The sequence below is a fragment of the Numenius arquata genome, chromosome 5, assembly GCF_964106895.1.
Source record: "Numenius arquata chromosome 5, bNumArq3.hap1.1, whole genome shotgun sequence".
NCBI lineage: Eukaryota > Metazoa > Chordata > Aves > Charadriiformes > Scolopacidae > Numenius > Numenius arquata.
In genome coordinates, this window is record NC_133580.1 from 10,940,581 (window position 1) to 10,962,926 (window position 22,346).

The 22,346-nt window shown below is 34.6% G+C and overlaps 1 protein-coding gene across 1 annotated transcript in view; it reads right to left on the bottom strand.

Annotated features, from left to right (window-relative positions):
- THOC2 (THO complex subunit 2) overlaps positions 1-22,346 on the bottom strand; it is a 48,957-nt gene that overhangs the window by 23,668 nt on the left and 2,943 nt on the right. Inside the window, exons 2-13 of the mRNA XM_074147156.1 lie at positions 18,663-18,721; positions 16,398-16,489; positions 15,155-15,206; positions 12,900-12,970; positions 12,043-12,164; positions 11,096-11,229; positions 9,274-9,440; positions 8,534-8,626; positions 5,758-5,913; positions 3,599-3,771; positions 3,255-3,450; positions 733-774 (exon numbers count right to left, since the gene is read on the bottom strand). Of these exons, the coding sequence (XP_074003257.1) occupies positions 733-774; positions 3,255-3,450; positions 3,599-3,771; positions 5,758-5,913; positions 8,534-8,626; positions 9,274-9,440; positions 11,096-11,229; positions 12,043-12,164; positions 12,900-12,970; positions 15,155-15,206; positions 16,398-16,489; positions 18,663-18,721 (1,357 nt within the window). The remainder of the gene's footprint in view (positions 1-732; positions 775-3,254; positions 3,451-3,598; positions 3,772-5,757; positions 5,914-8,533; positions 8,627-9,273; positions 9,441-11,095; positions 11,230-12,042; positions 12,165-12,899; positions 12,971-15,154; positions 15,207-16,397; positions 16,490-18,662; positions 18,722-22,346) is intronic.

Consider the following 22,346-nt stretch of genomic DNA (forward strand, 5'->3'; position numbering starts at 1 on the left):
AGTTTTCAGCAAGTTGCACTCATATTTTCAGATCATTTTAAAAGATATACTGTGGACTCGCATGAAATGCAACAAGAGAAAATAGATTTTGGCAACTGCTTACCAATGGATTCATGTATTCCTTGCCACTATTTCCATTTTCAAAATTCCACATTAAAACCTGAAGGCTTTATACATGTTCCCAAGGCACAGTACCAACTTCCATATTTTCAGTATCCTATCCTCCCCCCTTCTTAAACATTCCTTGGGTTTCATTGTGACTGATCTCGATAATTCAATAAATTAGAAAATTGAGAAAGAAAAAAATTAGCCAAGAAAGAAAACTTAGCCATCCTACTATTAAACATCTCCACTACTTCTAATTTTTCCTTTTCTCTATGCTTTTCCCTACTAAATTCTTTCAGATACAAGGTGGCACCATGAAAAATGTATTTATAGAATAATTAGCTGAAGGTATTCCAACTGATTCTGAGCAAGTAAGAAATAGAATGCATTGGATTAAAAGAACAAGATTAGATTTGAGGAATGCAGAAGACCAAAAAAAAGGACAGGAATACAAAAACACCCCACCTATGACTGGCTCAAAATTGCCTATAAAAAATCAAGACAAGTCTGTAACATATACTTGATAAAGCATAAAACTCTACAGAGAAATAAGAGTTGTACAGTTATTAAACATTTGGTCTCTATACCAATCTCACATAAAAACACCTTCCTCCAAAATAAACTCACCATTTTCTCTTTATCTTCTTGTTTGCTTCCATCAGATTGAAACTGTAACACAGATAATCATGTTAATTGTAGAATAATTAATGTAATGGTTACAGCTTCAGAACAAGGATACCTCAGCAAAAGCATAAACCTGAAGAGCCACATGCCTAGTAGATGTTTAATTTTCCAGATTTGTCAGCATTAAAATATTTTTTTTAAACAGAAATTCAAATGCAGAGATGAAATGCATTACATCAGGGCTTTCTACAATTTTGTTCAAAAAGAGGTAATAACGAAAATATCAAGGAAACTTGAGAGGAAAAAAAATGCCCTAAGCATCCACCTTCTACCTACAAAAAGACCCAGGACTTCCAACCCCATTTATTAACAGCCACAGATTATTTTCCCCATCTTTCTCTCGCAATAATACCCTCTTGAGCTTTTAGTCTTCATTATTAAATTACTTTCTTTTGTCTCTTCTTGTTCCACTCACCATGAAAAGCATATTAAGCTAAATCACACCAGTAAGTGCACAATTAAAGGTACACTTGAGCATGAAAGCTGCAGTGCAATGTTAGTAGTCTAACTTTTAAACTACTGTATGGGTTAACTTACAGTCAAATCACCTCCAGTTATAAGTATTTCTACTGTGTGTTAAATGTAGTTTCATGACTAGAACATGCTGATGGCAATAGTGCAGTAAAAATAACTTTCCCTATGTTACCTTAACCACTCTGTCACTGACGAATTTCTTCATAGTTCCAACCTAAAGCAAATAGCTAAAATGTTGCTCATTCTTGTCAGAAACACATTCAACTATTATATTCATATATTTATAGTAAAACTGCATGAGAGATTGCTATAACCGAATGATCTGCATTCTACTGTACATATCTACAAAGAAAGAAGGGCTTTCTCACAAACCTTCAGTACTTGAACCTAATTACAGAGTAGTCCTAATAGTCTGCTGACAGCAGTAAAATGAAGTACTCCCTTGAAATTGTAATTTCCAAATTAACTGCACTGTCAGTGCAACACTCAAATATCAATCTTCTCACAGGCCAGCAAGAAATAAGGATGCTACAAAGCAAAAGTATTAACCTTTGGGAAGCTTAACATTCTGGATGAGAAAACATTGAGAAATTATACCTCCTACACAGATATGGAAGCAAGGGAAGATGGAAATAAGTTACCATGATTTTATTACAAAGACTACTCGGAATCCAAACTTAGCGCAACTTCTGTCACCCTATCTTTGCATCTTGGAACCCGATGAGAGCAAGTTCTCTTGCCAAAAGACTGTTAAGACAAAAAAATCTTCAGTCCCAAGAATTATCTGTGTTCTTAGCTCTGCACCATCAAGCACAGCTGGACATGAAAGCTTCCCCTCAGGTGGTACATAGATTTTGAACATTCCAATATTTGTTAGTTGTAGTTGAAACAAAAAAATACTTGCAAGAAAAAAAAGTTCTGAAACTGAAAATCTCCCCTCTGGTACCATTCAGATCAACCAACCTCTCCAACTTTCAGTTATAAGTTAAAATAAAAAGCTAGGTAACAAAAATATTGATTTTGAAGTTGGAGGCAGTCGTGGTGTGTGTTTTCTTTTAATAATTTAAAAAAAAAATTCAAAGACAATGAATTCCAAAGTTTCTCTGAGCTGTTATTTTAAAGAAAAAATTAAACCCCCTCCATTGTTGACTTGAAAATAAAACCAAAACTGCTAGTCAAATAGCAAATTCCCAGAAAAGCAACAAAAGAAATCACTAGCCTCAGTCTGAGCTACTGAGTACATTCAAAGGGAGTTCATAATAGAAGTTCAACTTGCAGCCTTTTAAAACAGGTCATACTACCAGTATTTCAATATATACGTGGTAGATACAGCCAAAAGACAAAAACAAACATCAAGAGGCCATTTTATTTCTAAAGTTGGCTACCTGAAGATTTATAGGGTGTTTTAGATCTCCACATTGAACTCATCCTTAGTGGCATCCAGAGATTTGTCACTGACAAGTTCAGGAATAGCAGCATTTTAACTGGCAGAACAAGGGGACACCCCACTAATTAAAAATACGTAACATCCCCCACTTCACAAGTAACGTAACAGATGGAAGAGAAAGCACTATTTTAAGTACTGGACGTGTATTAGGTTATTGCTCTCCATTGTCTACGCTGTCACTCTGATAATGTGTATCTGGTAATAATAAAGCTTCTATGCAATTAGTATCACATGTCTGTGTTTTTAAAAATATATTCATACACAGATAATGTTTTAAAAGATGACTATAACGAGAAATTAGTTATCACTAAGTATTCCTGGTTATAAACCTAAAGTGCCTTAAGTTGCTCATAAAAACACTATGTCTATTGATCATAAAAATAATTAAGAATTAAAATAAGATTCTCCAAATTTGTCCTTAGTCAAAGAACTTTTTATGTTTTAGTATTTCAATATATTCACAATTAGTAAGACTTGAGAATTTTTTTTACATCAGAGGAACTGGTATTTTTCAAGTTTTGACAAGCTGTTCTGTCATACCGACCTCTTTCATAAATGCTTTTCCAAGGCGCACCACTTTCGCAAATAAAATGGGATCATGGGAGAGATGAGGACCAAGGTAACAAAGCATGTTGAACACTTCCTTTCTCAAGTCCTCAAAGCTGTCTGCTTGTTTTGGTGCTCTCTTGTTTGGCAAAGAAGAAATTGGTGACCCTTTAGCTCCTTTAGGTACACCAACTCTGAAAAATAAGATGTACAGCATTTCACGAGATAGAAATTAAAATTTTAGAAAAGTGTCAATACAGTTAGGCCTATTATTGAATTCATACTTATAAATAAAAAGCAGTTTTCCCCTATGTAGCAACAGAATTCTACTTTTCACTTTACCTGCGGTACAGTGGTTCAATTGTCACATGCACAAGCTGGCAAAGGGCAATTGCAATAGGCTTGTGTGAAGTAGCATAAAACGGAGGCATCTGATCCATAATACTTTGTGCATGCTGCCAATCACCAATTTTTAATAAAGCTTCCAACAAACCAAGCTTTTGATTATCAGGAGGCTGCAAAATAACAAACAATTAATGAGAAAGTGTATTCATAAAGTCTTATTATTATTTCTCCTTAAGTAGTATGCAGCTGTAATCCACAGAAAAAACTAGTATTTCAACTATGTGCTAAAAAAAAAATATGTAAAGTAAAAACCAGCTAGACAGTAAGCACACTTCAAAAGCAATAATAAATCAGTCCACGTACAATCTAACACATGGATCAATTAAAAAAGTTAAAAACAAAGGTTTATAAAGTTGTCTGACTTATGTCTGATCAGGTACTTTTCAAAATGTCACAATCTATTGCAGCTTATTTCTTTACATGACATTTTAAGAACAATGCAAGCATTTAAGAATGTTGTGCGTAGAAAAAGTTGTCAGTAACTCTTAAACACTATTTTCTTTATCCAGGCATTTATTCCATGGTACTGTATCAAAAATTGTATCCAGTATGCAGTTTTAACATCCAAAGTACTCAAATTTAGACTGTCAACAGCTTTCACATGTAGTTACTCTACTAATTGCTATGAATTGCACAGCTCATCACAGACAAAAACATTAACACAGAAACAAGCTTTTCAAGAAACAGCATTCATTGCATAACTGTACAAAGACTCACAGAAATTTTTTTGTTAAGTACGGCTCTCCATTCTCCCTCACCCAGGCTCAGACTTCATTTGTCACTGTAATCCTTCTGAAAAATGTTGCAGTTTCTGCTAGAGCTTAAAATTCCCTAGTTCTAAAGCTTAGCTGTAAAAACTGACTTAATTCTTCTGACATTACTTGTAACATACACACTCCCCACGTCCCATCAGGAGTTTGGTTTTCCATTAGAACGTAATGACATGCACACTTCAGAGAATAGCAGGCAGCCTCATCTGACTGCAGAGAAGGTGGACCAAAGCAATGTGGTATAATCCAGAGGGATATTGAAATAACAAGCGGAAGGGAGGTCAGAAACTTAAAGCTAGTGAAAGGAATCAGTGTAAGCAGCAGATACGGCTGCAGTTGAGCGCCACAGAGCAGTGACTATGTCAGCTGCCTGAAGGAAGAATTAGATTTTTTTTCAAGGTAGGCAAGAAAACTGGAAGGAGTAAGGAAAGTCAAGAGATGCACAGAATCAAGGTGGGGTAGAAGAAACAGGAGTAAGTAGACAAAAGCAGATTGATATAATGAACCCAGGAGGATACAGAAAATTACAAAAAGAAGCTGTCAAGATTGATGGATCTCTCCCCCCTCTACAGCACTCCACTTTATTTTTTATTTTTTGTTTGTTTGTTTTAAACAAGATGTTTGAGCAATACTTAAGACACTCAAATGAAGATCACAACAGAAAGGCTGCTAAGAGATTAAATAACTTTGCTTTTAAAGTAAGGCTTGGACACACTGAAACAAATTAGACCCAGGGCAACATGAACAATGTATGACATGACAGCACCTTAAATAAAGAGTATACATTTACACATACAAAGATACAGATCTAATGGAAAGCAAAGCAGACAGTTGCAATTAAAAATGTTCAATTAAAACCTTCTCCTACAATGCAGGATAATTATACCAACATTCATAAAACAACTCTTTATGTCCCAATTCTTGATTGGGAGACGTAAGAAATGAACTCTTACTGATGTCCTTATATTTAAGAAATCAACTAGGATTATACTATCACAGATCCTAGAAAATCTATGTTAAAGATTGTGAAGAATATGAATGCTGGGACATACTTAATGGAGATGATACAATAAAAGCAGGAGAGAAATTAGTTAGCCATTGAACCAAGAACACTAAACCCACAGAAATCCAGAATAACCCCCAAACCACACATTCTTGCACATTCAGTACAAGAGGAGCGCAATCAGACAATAGACACAAGCCTTCTAAGAAGTACAAACCTGTTTATGTTTCAAATAAATTTAAACATGTTTTCATAACAATTACTATGTTTACTTTAAAATAATTTAAAACAGTTTTCCTGGAAAGGAAAATATTCACACACACCTTTTCAGTTTTCTCCTCTTCTTTTTCTTTTTCCTTCTCCTTTTCCTCAGTCTTTTCAGAGGATAAGACAACCATTGTAAGTTTTCTGACAATTTGCTTAGCTTCTACTATCTCTCGTTTGTGTTCCTCAATGATGGCATTATCCCCTGGAAGAAGCTAAAAAAAAAAAAAAAAAAAACAGAACAAACATCATATCTGAAAATCAAATTGACCTACTGCTACTTTTGATCACTTGAGCTTGAAGCAGAAGTTTGTCCTTCCTTGTTCCTAATCAGATAAACCTACTCCCTTGAAGATTCTTTTCCTTGCTACCATCATCCCAACAAGGAAGTGTACTACTAACAGACTATTCTGAAATCAAGGACTCCTGAGAAATAAGTGTTCTACTTCCTCACAACCATTAGTTATATAAGCTCCCCTTCCCCTCTTTCAATTTACCATTCAGCTGTAGCTATATGGTGACTATTACACACATACTTTTCAATACTTTGAATTTACAAAATTCAGTGCTTTAAAACAAATTGAATATTCAAAAGCACAAATTTTTACTGGCTCATCTAAAGGGAAAAAATTAATCACCAAGGAAAAACAGTTAGCCTACTCAGATACACATTTTGATTGCACTTTATTTTAAAGGAATACCATTTAAAGCTTACCAAATTTCCTGTTTATCAGTAATGTGGGTTATATATATGTAACATTTGTTCCTTACAAACCATCTTATATTAAGAGATATCTAGTATGATAAAATCTCAGAGATTTTGTACTAAGAACCATCAGGGTGAGGAAAATAACCCTACACTCAAAAAATTAAAAGGCCAAGCTGTGAGACTGAAGAAAAACTTTTTCTGACAAAGCCAAACTTCAATTTAATTCCATGCTCAAAATTTAACTGCAAATAAGTAATATTGAAGGATCGTGACCTCTTTGATACAGTAATCTTTTCTTCTATTGTTTTTAACAAGGGAAGATTTTTACTGTTTTTAATCCTCCCAAACTGACAGTAGAAAGAGGAAAGTCTAAGTATCATCATCTTCAGAGAAAAAATAGTAGAATCCCACAATTTCATAGAAATTTGGGGAAGAAAGAATCCCACTTGGAAAGGTAAAAGGTTTAGAGCTACACTTTTCTCATTTGAAAACACAAGTAAGCTACTAAGATTTGCCAAGAAATACCTAGTGTGGAATTTTAAGGGGTAAGGGGCATTTTAAGGGGCATTGTTAAAATGCGATACACATTATGTACGGCTGTGTGTACATATACACAAATAGAGAACGGTTCTTACAGGCTGGGAAGGGGAAGTGGGAGCGAAGCAGGGAAGAACATTCTTGATACAATAGCAGCTGTCAGGATTATCATTTGTACAGGAGCTGCACAATATATACCACTTAAGACACAACACCTACACACTAATTATTTTCTTGAAACTCCCGTAGCAAGTTAAATTAAGCCTGAAAAGAGGCACAAAATGTCATCCCAAACATGCAAAGACAGACAGACTGGCAGAGATATTCTGGAATGAAAGTAGACAAACGAGACTTATTAATATTCTTATCTTTTTTATTATTATTTCATTAAAATAGTTTCTTTTCAACTCATAAGTCTCAATCCCTCTCTCATTTTCTCCTCTCTGAAGGGGAGAGAGGACAAAGAGAGCATCTGTTGTTCATTCAGCAGTCGGTCCAGCCCAAACCATGACAATGACAAAGCTAAACAGCCTAAATGAACACAGGGACCATTCTAGCTGTGAGACTCTCAGAAAGCATGCCCATACCTATACAGGTCTGAGTTGAGATTGCATGGGCTGTTGTAATTCCAAGTCTGAGCATTTGTTTTGTAAGCTTACGGATGTTCCTTAAACTAGTATTATTATCATGCATTCCTCCCTCCACACCAATTACCTGAGACATGCACTCCTACTCTTGCTCCATCCGACACATTTTTAGCCAAAATACTCCTATGAAGTCAGTTATCGATAAGTCAGATTATGACTAAAGTTATTAGCTGCCACAAAAATTAATGGCAGGACTACATTCCAAAGCTTCCATAGCTGTAACTAGAGCTCATTTCCTTGATTTCAGTGGAAGAGTTAAGAGTCTTAAAATATCTCTGGATATTCTGAAATTAAAAATTGGTGTATAATGTAAAAATATTTTTGTAACTGCAACATTCTGTTTGTCACCTGCCAAACTGGTATGTTGGTTGGTAAAACTGTCAGACTAGAGAGGATAAATCTCAGATTAAATCTGAACATGTAACTCCATTTTCCTCTTTCAACCTAACAAATGGTCAGAATTCTTGTAGATGGAATGAGAGGCCTATTCAGGAATATGTAAGAGTTACAAAAAAAAATCCTACTATTAAACTAAGGAAAGAACGTTACGAGCTGGCTGTCCTACCAATTTTTTCAAAAATTGATCTTGTAAAGCAAAACACTCAAAGGCTTGAGTTCTTATTAAGGAAGGTTACTTGGGCATTTTAACACATACTCAGGCATTCGCCTCCTACTTCCTATTCAGGCAGGAGGTAAACAATCTGGAAGATGTTACACAGATAATTCAAAAAGTCTTACAGCATTTACATTTCAGTGTGTGTTTATTTGAATATGGGGCATTAGAAAGTGCTGGAAATTTTAAAAAGACATAAAAACATGTACATATACAGGTATTACACACTATGTCCTGAGCCTGAAGCTTTAGGAATAGGGTAAAATATCTGGCTTTCTTTTCAAAATTTTTTTAGTTTTGGTATTTGACAAAATAGCACTGTCACTTACATGAACATAAAGATCTTCCAAATCTATGAGATTATGTTGCAAAAGGACAGCAGCAACTCTGTATAAGGAGGAAGGTGTCTCACCACTTGGATCCTAAGAGAGACAAGATTGCAAATTTAAGAAAAAAGCAAACAGACCACTGCAGAAGGTCATGAAACAGAAAAGAAACTTCTCAAAGTTCAGATGAAATATATTAACCCACAGTTCGTGTTACCATGTTATCTAACTGCTATTACTCCAAAGCCACTAGACTTAACTGCAATACACAATCAGGATTCTGAGAAAAAAAACATTAAATTATCTCTACACCTTATGGTGCTTGCATGCAATTACTAACCATACATTTAAAAAAAATCCTTTAATATTTTACCGAATGTGAACCATGACTCCCTTGCAAACATGCTATTCACTCCTGGGGACAATTCTTTCGTTTATAAGGTACAATCTCTTCTTTAATGCCAGTCCTTATATAATTACCCAAGTTCAAATGGAAGGTATCAGGATTGTTTTCAGCTGTCTGACTTGAAGAGTGCTAAGCATTCTTCTCTAATATATGTCAGAGATTTCCACTCAAATTGTTAAATTATTTCTCTCAATACTGGAATTTTACAATTTAGAAATTAATTTTTATGTAAAAAACCCAAAATATTTGCAGCAAAAATCTGTTATCATTGACTGCAGTTCAACACTGAGTACCAACCAACCACCAAAACCAAAAATTAAGAATGGAAATACATTACCTGATAAAATTTGAATTTGAACCCAAGGATATGGCATAGAGTTTGAGGTTCACACATGTACATGTAAGACTCTATCAGTGGTACAAAGAAGTCATCATACTCAGGCCTGCACTCATAGACTTCTAGGATAATATCCAAAACTCTGTTAGGATCAAGGTTGAAACATCCTAGTGGAGAAGAACAGAGAAGAAACGCTTAACATAGCTACTTTTTATCTTCATTCTGTTACTAAACCACAAATGCATTATATTTTTAAGCTATTTCTTTTCAGGTAAAACCGAGCCTGGATTTATCTACAGCAAAATAATCTGCATCATCTGTAAATACAGCATTGATCATTTTGACTTATGTTGAATATTGAACTAGTCAAAGATACTAAACAGGACTTTCAACTCAGATTACAGAAAGACTAGAAATTACCATTTTAAGGCAGGCATTTAGTAAGTAAAAACCCAACCTCTCTAATACCACAGTGCCAGCAAAAGGCATGGGCTGCTTCCTCTCCCCTTGTGCCAGCACACATTATTCATGCAGTCGCACAAATTTTACACCCCAAAAATTCATCTCATCTGAGCTAGACCCTGATCCAGTTTGTTGTATTTTCCTGTCAATTCAGTATTATTGTTAGCAATAGGGAGAACAGTTTGTTTATTTTGAGGAGAGGAAGACTAAAGATATAGATCAGCTTAAGCCATTGTTGTAATCATGCCTGCATTTTACTACATAACCTTTTCCACCAAAACTCCAGAATACACGCTCGAGACAGAAATATTACTTATATCAAAAGAATCCACATCTAGACTATTATCTTTATTGTGCCATGAGAATTTTTATCGAGGCACATCCACTATGCAGATATATAGTTGCATGAGTCTTTCCTTCCCAAAAGCCATTTCCACTACACCAGGACCTACTGCAAATCAGTACTTTAAAAGAATTGAAAATTTATTGCAATTTGCAATTCCTAAAATTCCAGAAGACAGAAAAATGTCTTGTTACAAAACTCCTCAAACTGAGCATGTATTTTGTACTGTAATAACTAGCAAAACCATCATCTTCTCTAGGTCTCTAACAAAACAAGTAGTATTATTACAGGGATTTCAAAGTCTCAGGCAAAATTTTGTGATAAATGAAAAATTATCTTTTATAAAATAGCAGCATAGCTTTTTGACCATTACTGCACTGCTACCATATGAAAAAGGTACAGGGCAAACATCTATATATTGTCTAAAACTCTTTATTCAAAAAGGGAAATTACAGATTTAAAACATGGGGAATTATAGATATTTCCTGATTTTAGTGTATTTTGCACTTTGTGACACTCTTGCAGACTCTTAACTTAGAAATATGGACAAATCACAAACAGAACTAGATAAAGCAAGAACATTTACTACTTTTCATTTGTCTTCATAAGGAATCAATTGTTCAACTTCTTTAAGACTAAAAGAATATTCATGCATTGAATTGAGTACCTTAAAATAGCAAAACACATTGCTTTGTAACACTCTGATCTTCCTGCTAAGATATGACAAGCACATTCTCAACAAATACTGCTGAAATGAATCAAAATCACAGCATGCATATTTAAGGCTGTACCATAAATTCAGTATCTAAATTAAGTTTAACTAATTAACAGAAACAGGAACTTCCAAATGTCATAATCCTGTCCAAGGTGATCTACCAATACGTGTTACTATCACACACTACATGCCTGCACAGCAAATTATTTGATCCACAGATGATCTCAAACAGCGGTCACTCTGTGTAGTTATAAGACCATGTAGGAAAAACAGTGCCCACATTCTTTAAACAGATTCCTTACCTATTAAAGATTTGATGTTTTCAAGGATTAAATCACTAGTGATATTTCCAGATAAGTCTTGCCCAAGTTCTGCAATGAGCTTTGCATAACCTTCATTCTCCTCTCTTAACAAATTAAACTTCTGTTGCTTATAACTGCAAATAAACAGAAGTTACACAGTTGTGTAACATGTCCACAGTGAAGCTTATTTATGCCCTCATCAATATTAAAACTGGTTATACAAAATGCTAATTTTGAACACATTTTTAAGAACTTAAAATTTACCCGAGCTATTGCAAAAATTATACAATGAACACCTGCAAGGTAGTGAGCATTCTCCAAGCAAATCCAGCTCTTTTTTCAAATGCAGACCATTTAAAAGCAAGATTATGTTTATACTTAACAGTAAAACTTGTTCTTACACACTGTGCTGGAGAACTGCTGTGTAACAGTCCATGCTTAAGGACTTATTCTAGTTTCAAGGGCTGTTCTTTGAGATTGAGACAGAAACATTGGATGCAGAGACAAAAAGCAAACATACACCACAAAAGTATATCCTGTGTTGCCAAAACTAACATAACTATATTTTCTTATTTATGAAAATAAATGGCTATGCTTAACTGATACAACTGCAGGAATTCATTTTCTTATACTTTGTAACTTGACATTTTTCACAAATAAAATTAAATATTAAGTATTTAATCTGCACATATGGAATCACTGTAGCAAAAGCCATAGCAATAGATGACATAGAAGTCTTTACATTTCTCAAGAGTTTGAGAACTAAGAGGGCTAACGAGGCTCTTTTGTCAATGACAAGTTAAAATGCAATGAAACACATTTCCTAAAGAAAATAAAATACTTTTATTAAAAGAAACATTACACACTGTTAAAAAACATTTTTACTAGACTAATTACCATTGCCCCTCACCACCCACTCCCCAAACAACCCTTGCCCCAAAACTTACAATAGTTTTGTCTTTATTTTAACAGATTTCTGATTGAACTGCTGAGACTGCTTGATAAGTCCTAATGACTCCAGTGTCTCTGGATCTAAACGCTCCTTTAGGACCGTGTCAGATACAAGATACTAAAAAACACCAAAAACACACATCAAATTTGTGAATTACAAAGACCTAGAAACCATCTGATTATTACTTTAGGCTGCATACATGGTCTGACTACAAAAAAAAGTTCAAATATCATCATATAGCATGATACTAAATGCATTCTGCTTCAACATAGAAGCAGATAGAACTGAGAAACAATTTAACTGAAATTGGAATTTTACAGTGGTAGATTTTACATACAAGGAACACCTTGAAGAAACAAGCCCTAGGCTGGTTACAAAGCATACATTGCACAGCATTTAGGGACATTACCACCAAGAACCGAGTATTTACAAAGCTTATACCCATCATCTCATATTCTGGGAGTAAAGCCTTATTTTCACGTGATAAATTTTCCTACAAACCAAGCTTATTCCATATGGTTAGGAACACCACTTCTAAAGAGAGAGGAGGTTGCATAAAGGAGAAGCCTAACTCAAAACATACTTCCGAAGCAAAATTTCCGTTGAACTGACAGGAGAAAAAAAAAAATTAAGTTCTCTCAAACGTCTTTAAAGAATTCAAGGGACAACTATATTAGTCTACCCTAACTCTTTGAAAATGCGTTTTTAAAGTATCTTGGAATTTGTTAAGACATTCCAATAGTCTTTCCCTCAAAAAAAAGAAAGCATAAAAGCAAGCTTCAGAACACACTGATTTTTCTTGTCAGATTTTGGAATATATTTTTACTAAAAGACTTTCCAAGTCCAACTTACCAAACAGGCTAATACCAGTTGGGTAAAATGATCCCTCTTACTTTTTTCTTCTAAACAACTTGTTTCAATATCTAGTAAAAAAGAACACGGGGAAAAAGGAAAAAAAAAAAAAAGAAATCATTACTTGTTGAATTTGTAAGTTTCTTCTTTTAATAACTATTCTGACAAATGCTAACGATAACACAATACAAAGTAGCTTGTTTTTAACGTGCTAGCTTCTTGTCACTTTCCACCTACCCATCCACTTTGCAGTCCACATAATATTTTGAAGACAATTCTCAAACATCCACCAACCTCACCAGAAAGTAAAACAGAAACCAGAGAAATGCCATGATAATTTTTCTTGCCCTTCTCTCTGTTGCAATCAGGTTTATAGCAAGCATTAAGAATCAGTAATATGGACAAAAGAAGAGAAATATGAATTGCTGAAAAGAACTGCATGATCCTAGTCTTAATGTTCTAGTCTCTTTCCCTGCATCTTCAGGGTAACTACTGTTTACTGCCTGGTCTGCAGTCTTTTACTAGCTATGATTCTGTGTTTCCACTCTTTTCTTTTGCATTGTCAACTACTGAATGCAATTCATAAATTCACTCCTGTAGGAAGACAGGCCATAAAACAATGGCCAAGGAAGCACACCTGTCTAAAGCACATCATTAAAGGAAGCGAGGAGCTGTAGAAGGAGTAGAAAACTCAACAAGAGAATGCAAGGCAGACATTACCAAAAGAAAACCCAACCAGAAAACCACCCCCATACATACACAGAGAAAAACTAGACCCATAGAGAAAACATCAACAACAAAAGTCTGAGAAAGAAGCCCCCAGACTGAAAATCAATGATGTAGGAAGGTGGCAGCGGAGGCAACAGACTCGCCAGATCAGTCTGGACCCTGGCAGCCAAGCCTCTCAGCCAAAGAATCTGCACAAAAACATTAGTCCAGGGAATGTGGATGAGTGGATTAAGTGAATAAATCAAATTCTCATATACTGAAACATGTTAACTGTAAGATGAAGACATTAGGAAAAAAAAAAATCCCAATAATAGCAAATACTGGTTAGAGGGAAAAACTGTTAGAGGAAAATCACTAGAAACAAGTAAGAAATTGTCAGATGTCCTTTGTTCTAGAGTTTGAAACCTAGCTCCTTAGCTATACTACCTCTCTCTTACTACTGGAGGCATGGCATTTGGCAACGTACTAACTTGAAGGGAAGAAGAAAAAAAAAAAAGGCAGACAGATACAGATGAATAACTGAAACTAGTCTAAGTAGTTCAAGAAGCAACTAATGTAAGTTTTCTAACCCAGCTTAAAAAACAAAAGGGTATCAGTATAATACTGCATTATAAAAACTAATTACCAAAAAATGATTCAAGTACACAGAATGAAACATTATGAATAAAACAAAGTCATAATTCATCATTTAGATGTTACAGAAATGAGGCTGCATATGCAAACTTAATTAGATGCATCTCTGCACAGGCAGCCACAACACAGAAGCTGCCACACTACTACTACTTCAAGTATACGGAAGAAATCCGGATCTGTGATGAGCTGACTGTCAAAAGAATTTGCTGAAAATTTTTGAAAAAAAAGACACATAGAACAAGATTGAAACTGCAAGCAGATAGAACTATGATCTGGAAAAAAGTATACAGAATTAAAATGTTAAAAAACATGAGGGAAACAGCTTTGGATCAACATTATAACTTAAAAATCCAGAAGTTATTACCAGAATAGAAAGTACAAATCTATAAAGCCTGCTCAGTTGGCAGACAGTAACTTGGCAAATGATGCCATTTGTCTTTATATTTCTGGACAATTGGTACAAGCTTCACTTCACTAACAGTGACTGTAGAGATAAAAATATTTACAGAACACATTCTGGGAACAGAGGATCTACCTACCAGTAAGTCAACTTTTATTTAAAATACTTTAAGAATGATAACAACACTACATTGCTGATTCCATTAGCTAACATTCTACATTCTTACAAGCTGGCTCCTGTAACTATTCTTTGCAGATCAATTTCCACTGCCTTTAACAGGTAAACTTCTGGTAATTACAACAGAACAAAGCAGCACGAAAAGACATTAATAACTGAAACACAGATACATTGAGGAAAAATCAACACGAATTTCGTAAAGAGAAGTCATGCTTTACAGATTTAATGAAATTTCCTGAAGTCAACAAGCAAATGCACAAAGCATGGATTTCTCCAAGTCTGTCACAATGCTGAAAAGGAAGCTAACCCAACTCACCTAATATGCAGAACACATCAGCTAGGATGGAAGGCATGTCTTCCCGAAATTCCTAAAAAGGAATAAGATCACACCTAGTGAATACAGAAATACCAGTATGTAGACTTAGGAAATTCTTACTCCATTATATCAGCCAACGTTACATCATAAAGTAAGCTCAGACTAATTAATAATGCGATTATTAATACCAATTATATTAACATCATAATTGATTAATAATGAAGAGGCTCAATTATTGACTAATAACTAACAAATGCTGTACTAATTCTTGTTATGTAATGAAATAATTAAAATAATGTTAATGTAATTTAAAAGTATCTTGTGGTCAGGGACAAAACCCTCTGGTTACTACCTCCATTTCTCTAGAACAATGGAACTCCCAGTCTGAACAGCAGTACCAGCCTGTACAGTAGACTATACTTTCTCAGGCACTAAACAAATTACAATTTCCTACAGTAACTAAAGATCAAACATTATCACATGCTACCTGAACAGAAAGTCAGCCGTGACTTCTCTCTAACCCAATGCATAAGTCTGAAAACCTAAAAAGCTTATCCTGGAATAGACTGCAAAATGTATTTTTTCTTAATGTTCGATGCACGTCAAAACAGCAATCTAAGAACTTAGAAAGAATAAGAAATAATTTTTAGAGCATTTTTTAATTTATTTTTTGTCTTTTAGGAACACCAAGATTTGGTAACCTGAGAAGTTCAGAGGAAAATACTCCTTTCCCTACCTTCCCTAGTTATTCAAAGTATTTTAAGGAAAAAAAAAAACACACACCTTTTCAAACTAAAATAAGCCTAATGCATTATTTTAAAGGCAGTCATGGGATTTATACATCTCAATAGTAAAATGGCAGACAGGCACAGTTACACTGTAAGAAAGATGTAAATTATAAAAACCAGTAGGTGGCATTACAGACATGCTGCATAAGCAAGTGAAATCTATTTTTAGCATTTATTAAAAACTTCAGTCTTCATATGCCCTTAAAAATTATTTCATTTTTAATTTATGCCAAAATGAATATACCTATTCCTTACCACAAAAAGTAGGGGAAAAAACGAAACCATAACAGACTACATGTATTCCAAGTACACACAACTGAAGAAAAAGGACTTGACAACAATGACTTTTTGGATATAGAAAAAGTAGTCTGCTGCATATTATTCTGCTTGATTTTTATTTGGACTTCTATAACAAACTAAAAATAAGTATGCAATTATTAGAAATATATACTTACTATGACATCACCGAGAACATTAGAAGCTTGATCATGCTTTAAGTTTCCTCTGACAACATGGTATGCAAGCTCATACAAAGCCTGCTGGATATCTGTTGAAAGCAAGCAGATGATTAAGGAACATATTAGGTAATCCTTGGTCTAACTTTTAAAGCAATGTTTATACTAACACTGTAGACCTCAGACACCCAACAAGTAAAAAGGATATGCTTCTCTTACCAATGAGGGGGATTACTTTATTACTGCTGATAGATTAAAATTTGAGCAGCATCTAAGACTTCACACAAGCAGATAGTAAGAGATGATCCACCTTCCCTAGAGAGTTTACAGAGTAATAGCAAATGGGGTAAAGAACTATAGTCCTGTATATAATAACTTGAGTCTTGGCAGTTGGTTTAACAAAGACATCTTTAACTTATAATTTTCATAAATATCACATTATACACATATATAAGAATACAATACATAGAAAACATTCCAGTACTTTTTTTTTTTCATCATGTCTCATCATAGACATGCTCTCAAAAAGGAGAACATAAAATTTAATTGGAGAAAAAGTGCTTAACAAGGATTTTTTTTTTTTTTTCCTTTTTTAGGAAAGTCTCCCATAACCGAAGAATGCTGTTTTACAAAAGCTTATATTAAGCTGAAACACTGAACAGAGGTACTGCATTTGAGAAAAATCTTGCAATGTTAAGCATGGTGGTTGCAAAAATAGCTATGGTAAACTTGTAAGGAATTGATAATACACCATAATGTTGCTATATGAAAAATAAAACTCCATGCTTTCACCTTGCACTTGGTTCCATGTGGTTTACTCAACAAACAATATTTGCAATGGGTATACAAGTTACAAATCTTAATGACTTAAACCAAGTATTCAGTAACTTGGTGACTGCAGACCACTGTAGCTGCATTCAAAGTAGATTTATTTTTTTAAATATAAGTATATTTTTAAATGGACATGTTAACTTCACCTCTAAAGACCTGAATATAGTAGGATTGATTTAGACATCAATTCTATGTAAACCAGAACTCTACTACTTTGAAGGCCAATTCAACAGTACAATTTGGTGCAGCACCCAATTTAATGATTTGTTATGAACCCAAGCCAGCCTTAAGCATAGCCTCAGACGTGCCTCTGCACGTGGCTCTCTACATTATGGAGAACTTGTTACACAGGTACACCACCAAATCTGACCTGTCTCCATAAGCTTGTGGTATATTGGACTTCAAGATATGTCTTTCTGGAACTAAAAGGCAGAAATGCAAGTGCCAGTGCAGTTTCCAGAACAGGATCCAGATCATGTGACTCAAATTCTTAGCAGTCAGCATCTCTGTACCTCACTCCAGATTATTTTCAGGGTTTTTTCCATCACCAGAAGGACTTCAACTATTTATACTGTCTATTAATTCCCCCAATACAGCCATTACATGTATCTATGTAGTCATTCCCACTGTATCTTTTATATCCTCACAGCAACAACAAAGAAAAAGAAAACAGCATATAGAAATTATCAACCTCTGTCTCAAACAGAGAACATCTCGTGGCCTTTCTTCAAAAACTTTGGGAAATAGTGATTTTGCTTTGTTGAACAAAAAATTCTTCTTACTTAGTAATATTACTTATCATTTACATTGAAATATTTTGGTTTATCTTTTCTGCTGTTACAATTGCCCATTATGACTATTTTAGCAAGAACCCAAAACACAAAGCAGCACAGCACATTTGTGGTCTTAATAATAGAGAAGCTTTTTTCCAAACAGATTCTGCAAAGCAAATGAAAATATAATTCTTCTTTAAACACCAAAGATTTCTTAAAGTGAGAATTTAAAACTTAAAGACAGCAGTGCTTTTCACTAACAAAGGAGAAAAAGGTCTATAACTCATATACTGTTGTAATTATTTTCTGTGGTACACAACCACACTTGCACACATTAGTGTTCATATGTTTAACTTTTAGAAAAAATCTAGTTGTATGTTGAGTTTCTAAAATGGAATTCCACCTTCTAGAGCACAGATGAAATACTGGACTATCCCAACACTACTTACTACTGTCAAAGACATCTCAGCTGGACATCGGAAGATAAACCTAGTTGTGGACATTTGTACTGCCCTATTATTTGTAGTACTGATCTTTAGCACACATTAATGGTCACCATATATGAACGTTTCAAGTCAATACATGCGAAGTACCACGTTCAAATGTTTCCAGGCTTTTTTTTAAATCAAATTAAAAACAACCAAAACACAAACACACTTACCTCTGAAACCCATATTATCATGGCTTCTGTTTTCACTGAGAACACGACATAGTTGCACACTGAAATAAAAGAAATATAAAACAAATTGAACAAACATAAAAATAGTTAGGTCTTCGCATGCACACGTAAATGCTTTGGGGTTCTTCTTTTGTTGTTGCTCTGGCTAAAATAACTTTAAATTTGAGCACTTTAAATGGCTGACTACGTTTTAATTTTCATAGATTAAACACTAATTCACAAAAGTTATGCAGCAAAGAAATGCAAGACTCCCAATAGATCTCTCATATACTTAAAAAAAATATTCTTCCTAACATATGCTTACACACAGGGATAACACTAAGTAATTTCAATATGTGAAAGGAAGCATAGAAGTGCTAGCATTAACCTACTGTTGTAAGCAATGAGGAAACGCTTCTCATAGAAATACTATGACTATGATAGTTTTCAAACTCTGGCTTGTAAAAAGTTTTTTAATATTAAACTATGTGCATGATTTACTGATGCTATGTTTTATCAATGGCAACACAGAATTTTAGCTATTCTAGTCGCTAAAAGATTCCACTATAGGATGCAGAGACCTGCCTTGTTATGTTGTCTTTAGTCACTCCTGAGGGTCCCTCAACCAAATTAGCCATATGTATAAACTACACTAAACACTGTAAAGACTGATTTTTAAATCAAAAGATTTAAATCAATTAAAAGATTTTTAAAAAGGTAGTGATTTATCTATATTATAACAGACACCAATGAATATTTTAGGAATTTTCGTCACACTTGCAAATTTTCAAACACACCACATTTTTCATCAAAAAGTCTTTCACACGCAGAAACTGATGACGGTATCAGCACTACATCGTATTCCTACATAAGATGGGAACACTACAATTTCCTGTGGGAGTGATTTTCAAGCACGTTCTGAAATAAGGCAGGTATGTACAATTATTACAGAGGCTTATCATGAAAAATAAACAGTAAAAAAGGATTCTGTAGCAATCCGTTACTCACTCTATTTCTATCCTGTATGGATTATTACTTCCCTAGCACCATTAAACAGCTGTTCTAGCAATCAAAGGATTCTAATTAGCAAATACAAGGTACATTCACCCTTTAAAGACAGCTGAAAATAGGGCAGTTTCACATATAACGTAATCAGCAGAAACATGCAAGCTCAGCAAAAAGCAAAGGTATGGTTAAGATGTTGTAAATGCTATTGAAGAGAATACAATGTATTTGGAAATAACCAGAACAGAGATAGGGAAACAGGGGAATAGGCAATTTATTTTGTTTTTCATGAGTGGTAAGTGCACTTTTTAAAAATAAATAATAGATTATTCTTTTTTTACCAGTCATCTCCTAAGAGTGTATCGATTTGATACAAGTCAGATTTTCTTAAATTTTAATTACTACTCCTCCATAAGGAAGTTACCCTACTTTCTAAACTCTGTATACAAATAAAAGTAAAGTGAAACATCTGATTCCAAAAGGTTATCTGCTGAGATGCTCACTTTGACCCCTATATCATAAGGTGATATCATCAACCAGGTTACAAGAGCAACAACCCTGTCTGCTTGGACTGAAAAGTTCACTTAAGGACATCTTAATACAAAACAAGAGTTTTAACCTCTTCCAATTCCCTTTTCAGCAATGCAAAAATAAGTACTATCAACTTCACCTTACTTTAAGACACAAGTCTAGTTGATCAATATAACAAGAAACCCTATTTAAGATCAGTCTGTAAACCAGCTTGTTTTACATTTGTAATTAAAACCCCTTGAATTATTCAATTTGGGGGGAAAAAAGTAAAAATTTATTTTTGTGAAAACCTACACGGGTAAGTTTTGACAGTAGAAAAGAAGATGCTGGTATCTTTCTTTGGATCTAAATTAATAATCATGCTTATACTCTTTCACACAACAACTCCATCTCCAAAGGATGACTTTTTCAGAAGGTGCTGTCAGGCAGTACAGCTGAGCTGATTTAATGGCTTGTTGTTGCAGAAACGGACACATTCACCAATACTTCTTCCCTTCTTGGCTGCACAATTCTAGACTTCATATCAGTTAAATAAACTGACAAACCTGGCAGAAAACTGGTCAAAAAACAAGTCTTCTGCCAGCTTTGCAAGTTGAAGCAACTTACCAGGAGGTCAAATAAGCACCAGAGTAAAGAGAGCCCCGGTGAATGAAGACAAGGCAGATGCCCTCCCTTCCAGTATCAACAAGCTGTGAGATTAGTTCATCTATTCTCAACTAAGCGCATCATAAATTAAAATCAAAATGCCTGCGCATTCACAAGAATAAAACACCAATATTAGTATGATCAATCAATTCAGAAAAAAGCCACAAAAATACTTTCCCACTTACATTTCCATTGTCCTAGGCATTGTATATCAGGCCCACTTTTCAGTTCAACAGACCCAAACTGCCTGTTGTCTGTTAAGAGTTCATTTGAAATTTTATTACAGTAATTTCATAGTTCACTGCTGCAAGCTTAGGATGGAGGACTTCCCTACTCTGCTGAAATCTACATCCCTTCATCCAAAGATAAAACTGTGTAGTACATGTAAAATACAATTAAAAAAATAGGACGACCTAGAAAGTAAAAATAATTAAATAAAATATCACAGAATCACATCTGAAAACCAAAGTTTCAAAATTAAATTTGTTTTGGACTGATATGGGATGGATTTGCTTAAACAACAAATTCCAAAGGAGCGTTGAGCACCTATCAAACAAGTTTGCATGGCAGAGCCTGCAACTGAACCTAACCCTCGCAATTCACATGCAATGTCCTATATCCTCAATTCCACTCCCACACATAGTATAAGGCAGTAATTACCACAAAGTGCCTGTGCCTGCAAACATTTATGTGTACGCATAACTTAACTGATCTGGGTAGTTCTCTAGTTGAGACAAAGTACAGCCAATTGCATTTTGCAGTCAGGATGGCAAAACTACAACTAAACTCTGTTTTCCTGAGTCTCAGCCCTTTAACTCAACACTGTAACATTCCTCCTGCAAATAAAGTAACAAACACATTGGGAGCGCTTGAAAGATCGAGCCTCAAAACTTCACATTCACAGAATGTTAAGCTTCTTCAGTTTATCTTGAGGCTTAACATATTGCATAAACTGCCAGCTAAGCACATTATTAAAGCTCTACTTCCCCACTAGAGGGTCCTCGATGTGTTTAACCTATAACAAAACAAGGTAAAGTATCAGTCTAATACTAAGTGCTTGCCATTGTATGCATATTACAAATGTCCATATGGTCTACAGCCATAGACCAGCACATTATTGTGGAAGACACTACACAAAACAATACAATTTCACTACAAAGGACAGTATAAGTTCATACAAATAGGCCTACGAGGAGTCTAGACTGATCAGCATAATAAGCAGCCACATACCGATTCCAACTCAATCTCTATACAGTATCTGGCAGTAACAAAACTAATGCACATAATTTAATAAACTGTATTTAGACAGAGAAGGGTCTGGACAAAATAGAAAATGACAGATGAGATGACCACATCCTGACCAATTTATAGTTTTGGCAGTTAAGAATACCTGAAACTACCACATGATAGACATTTACATATTTGTATTACATATTATTGCACATTAGTAGCTGGATTAAATTCAAAGCATGTACTGTTTTGAACAAGGTCTCTGAACAATTTATA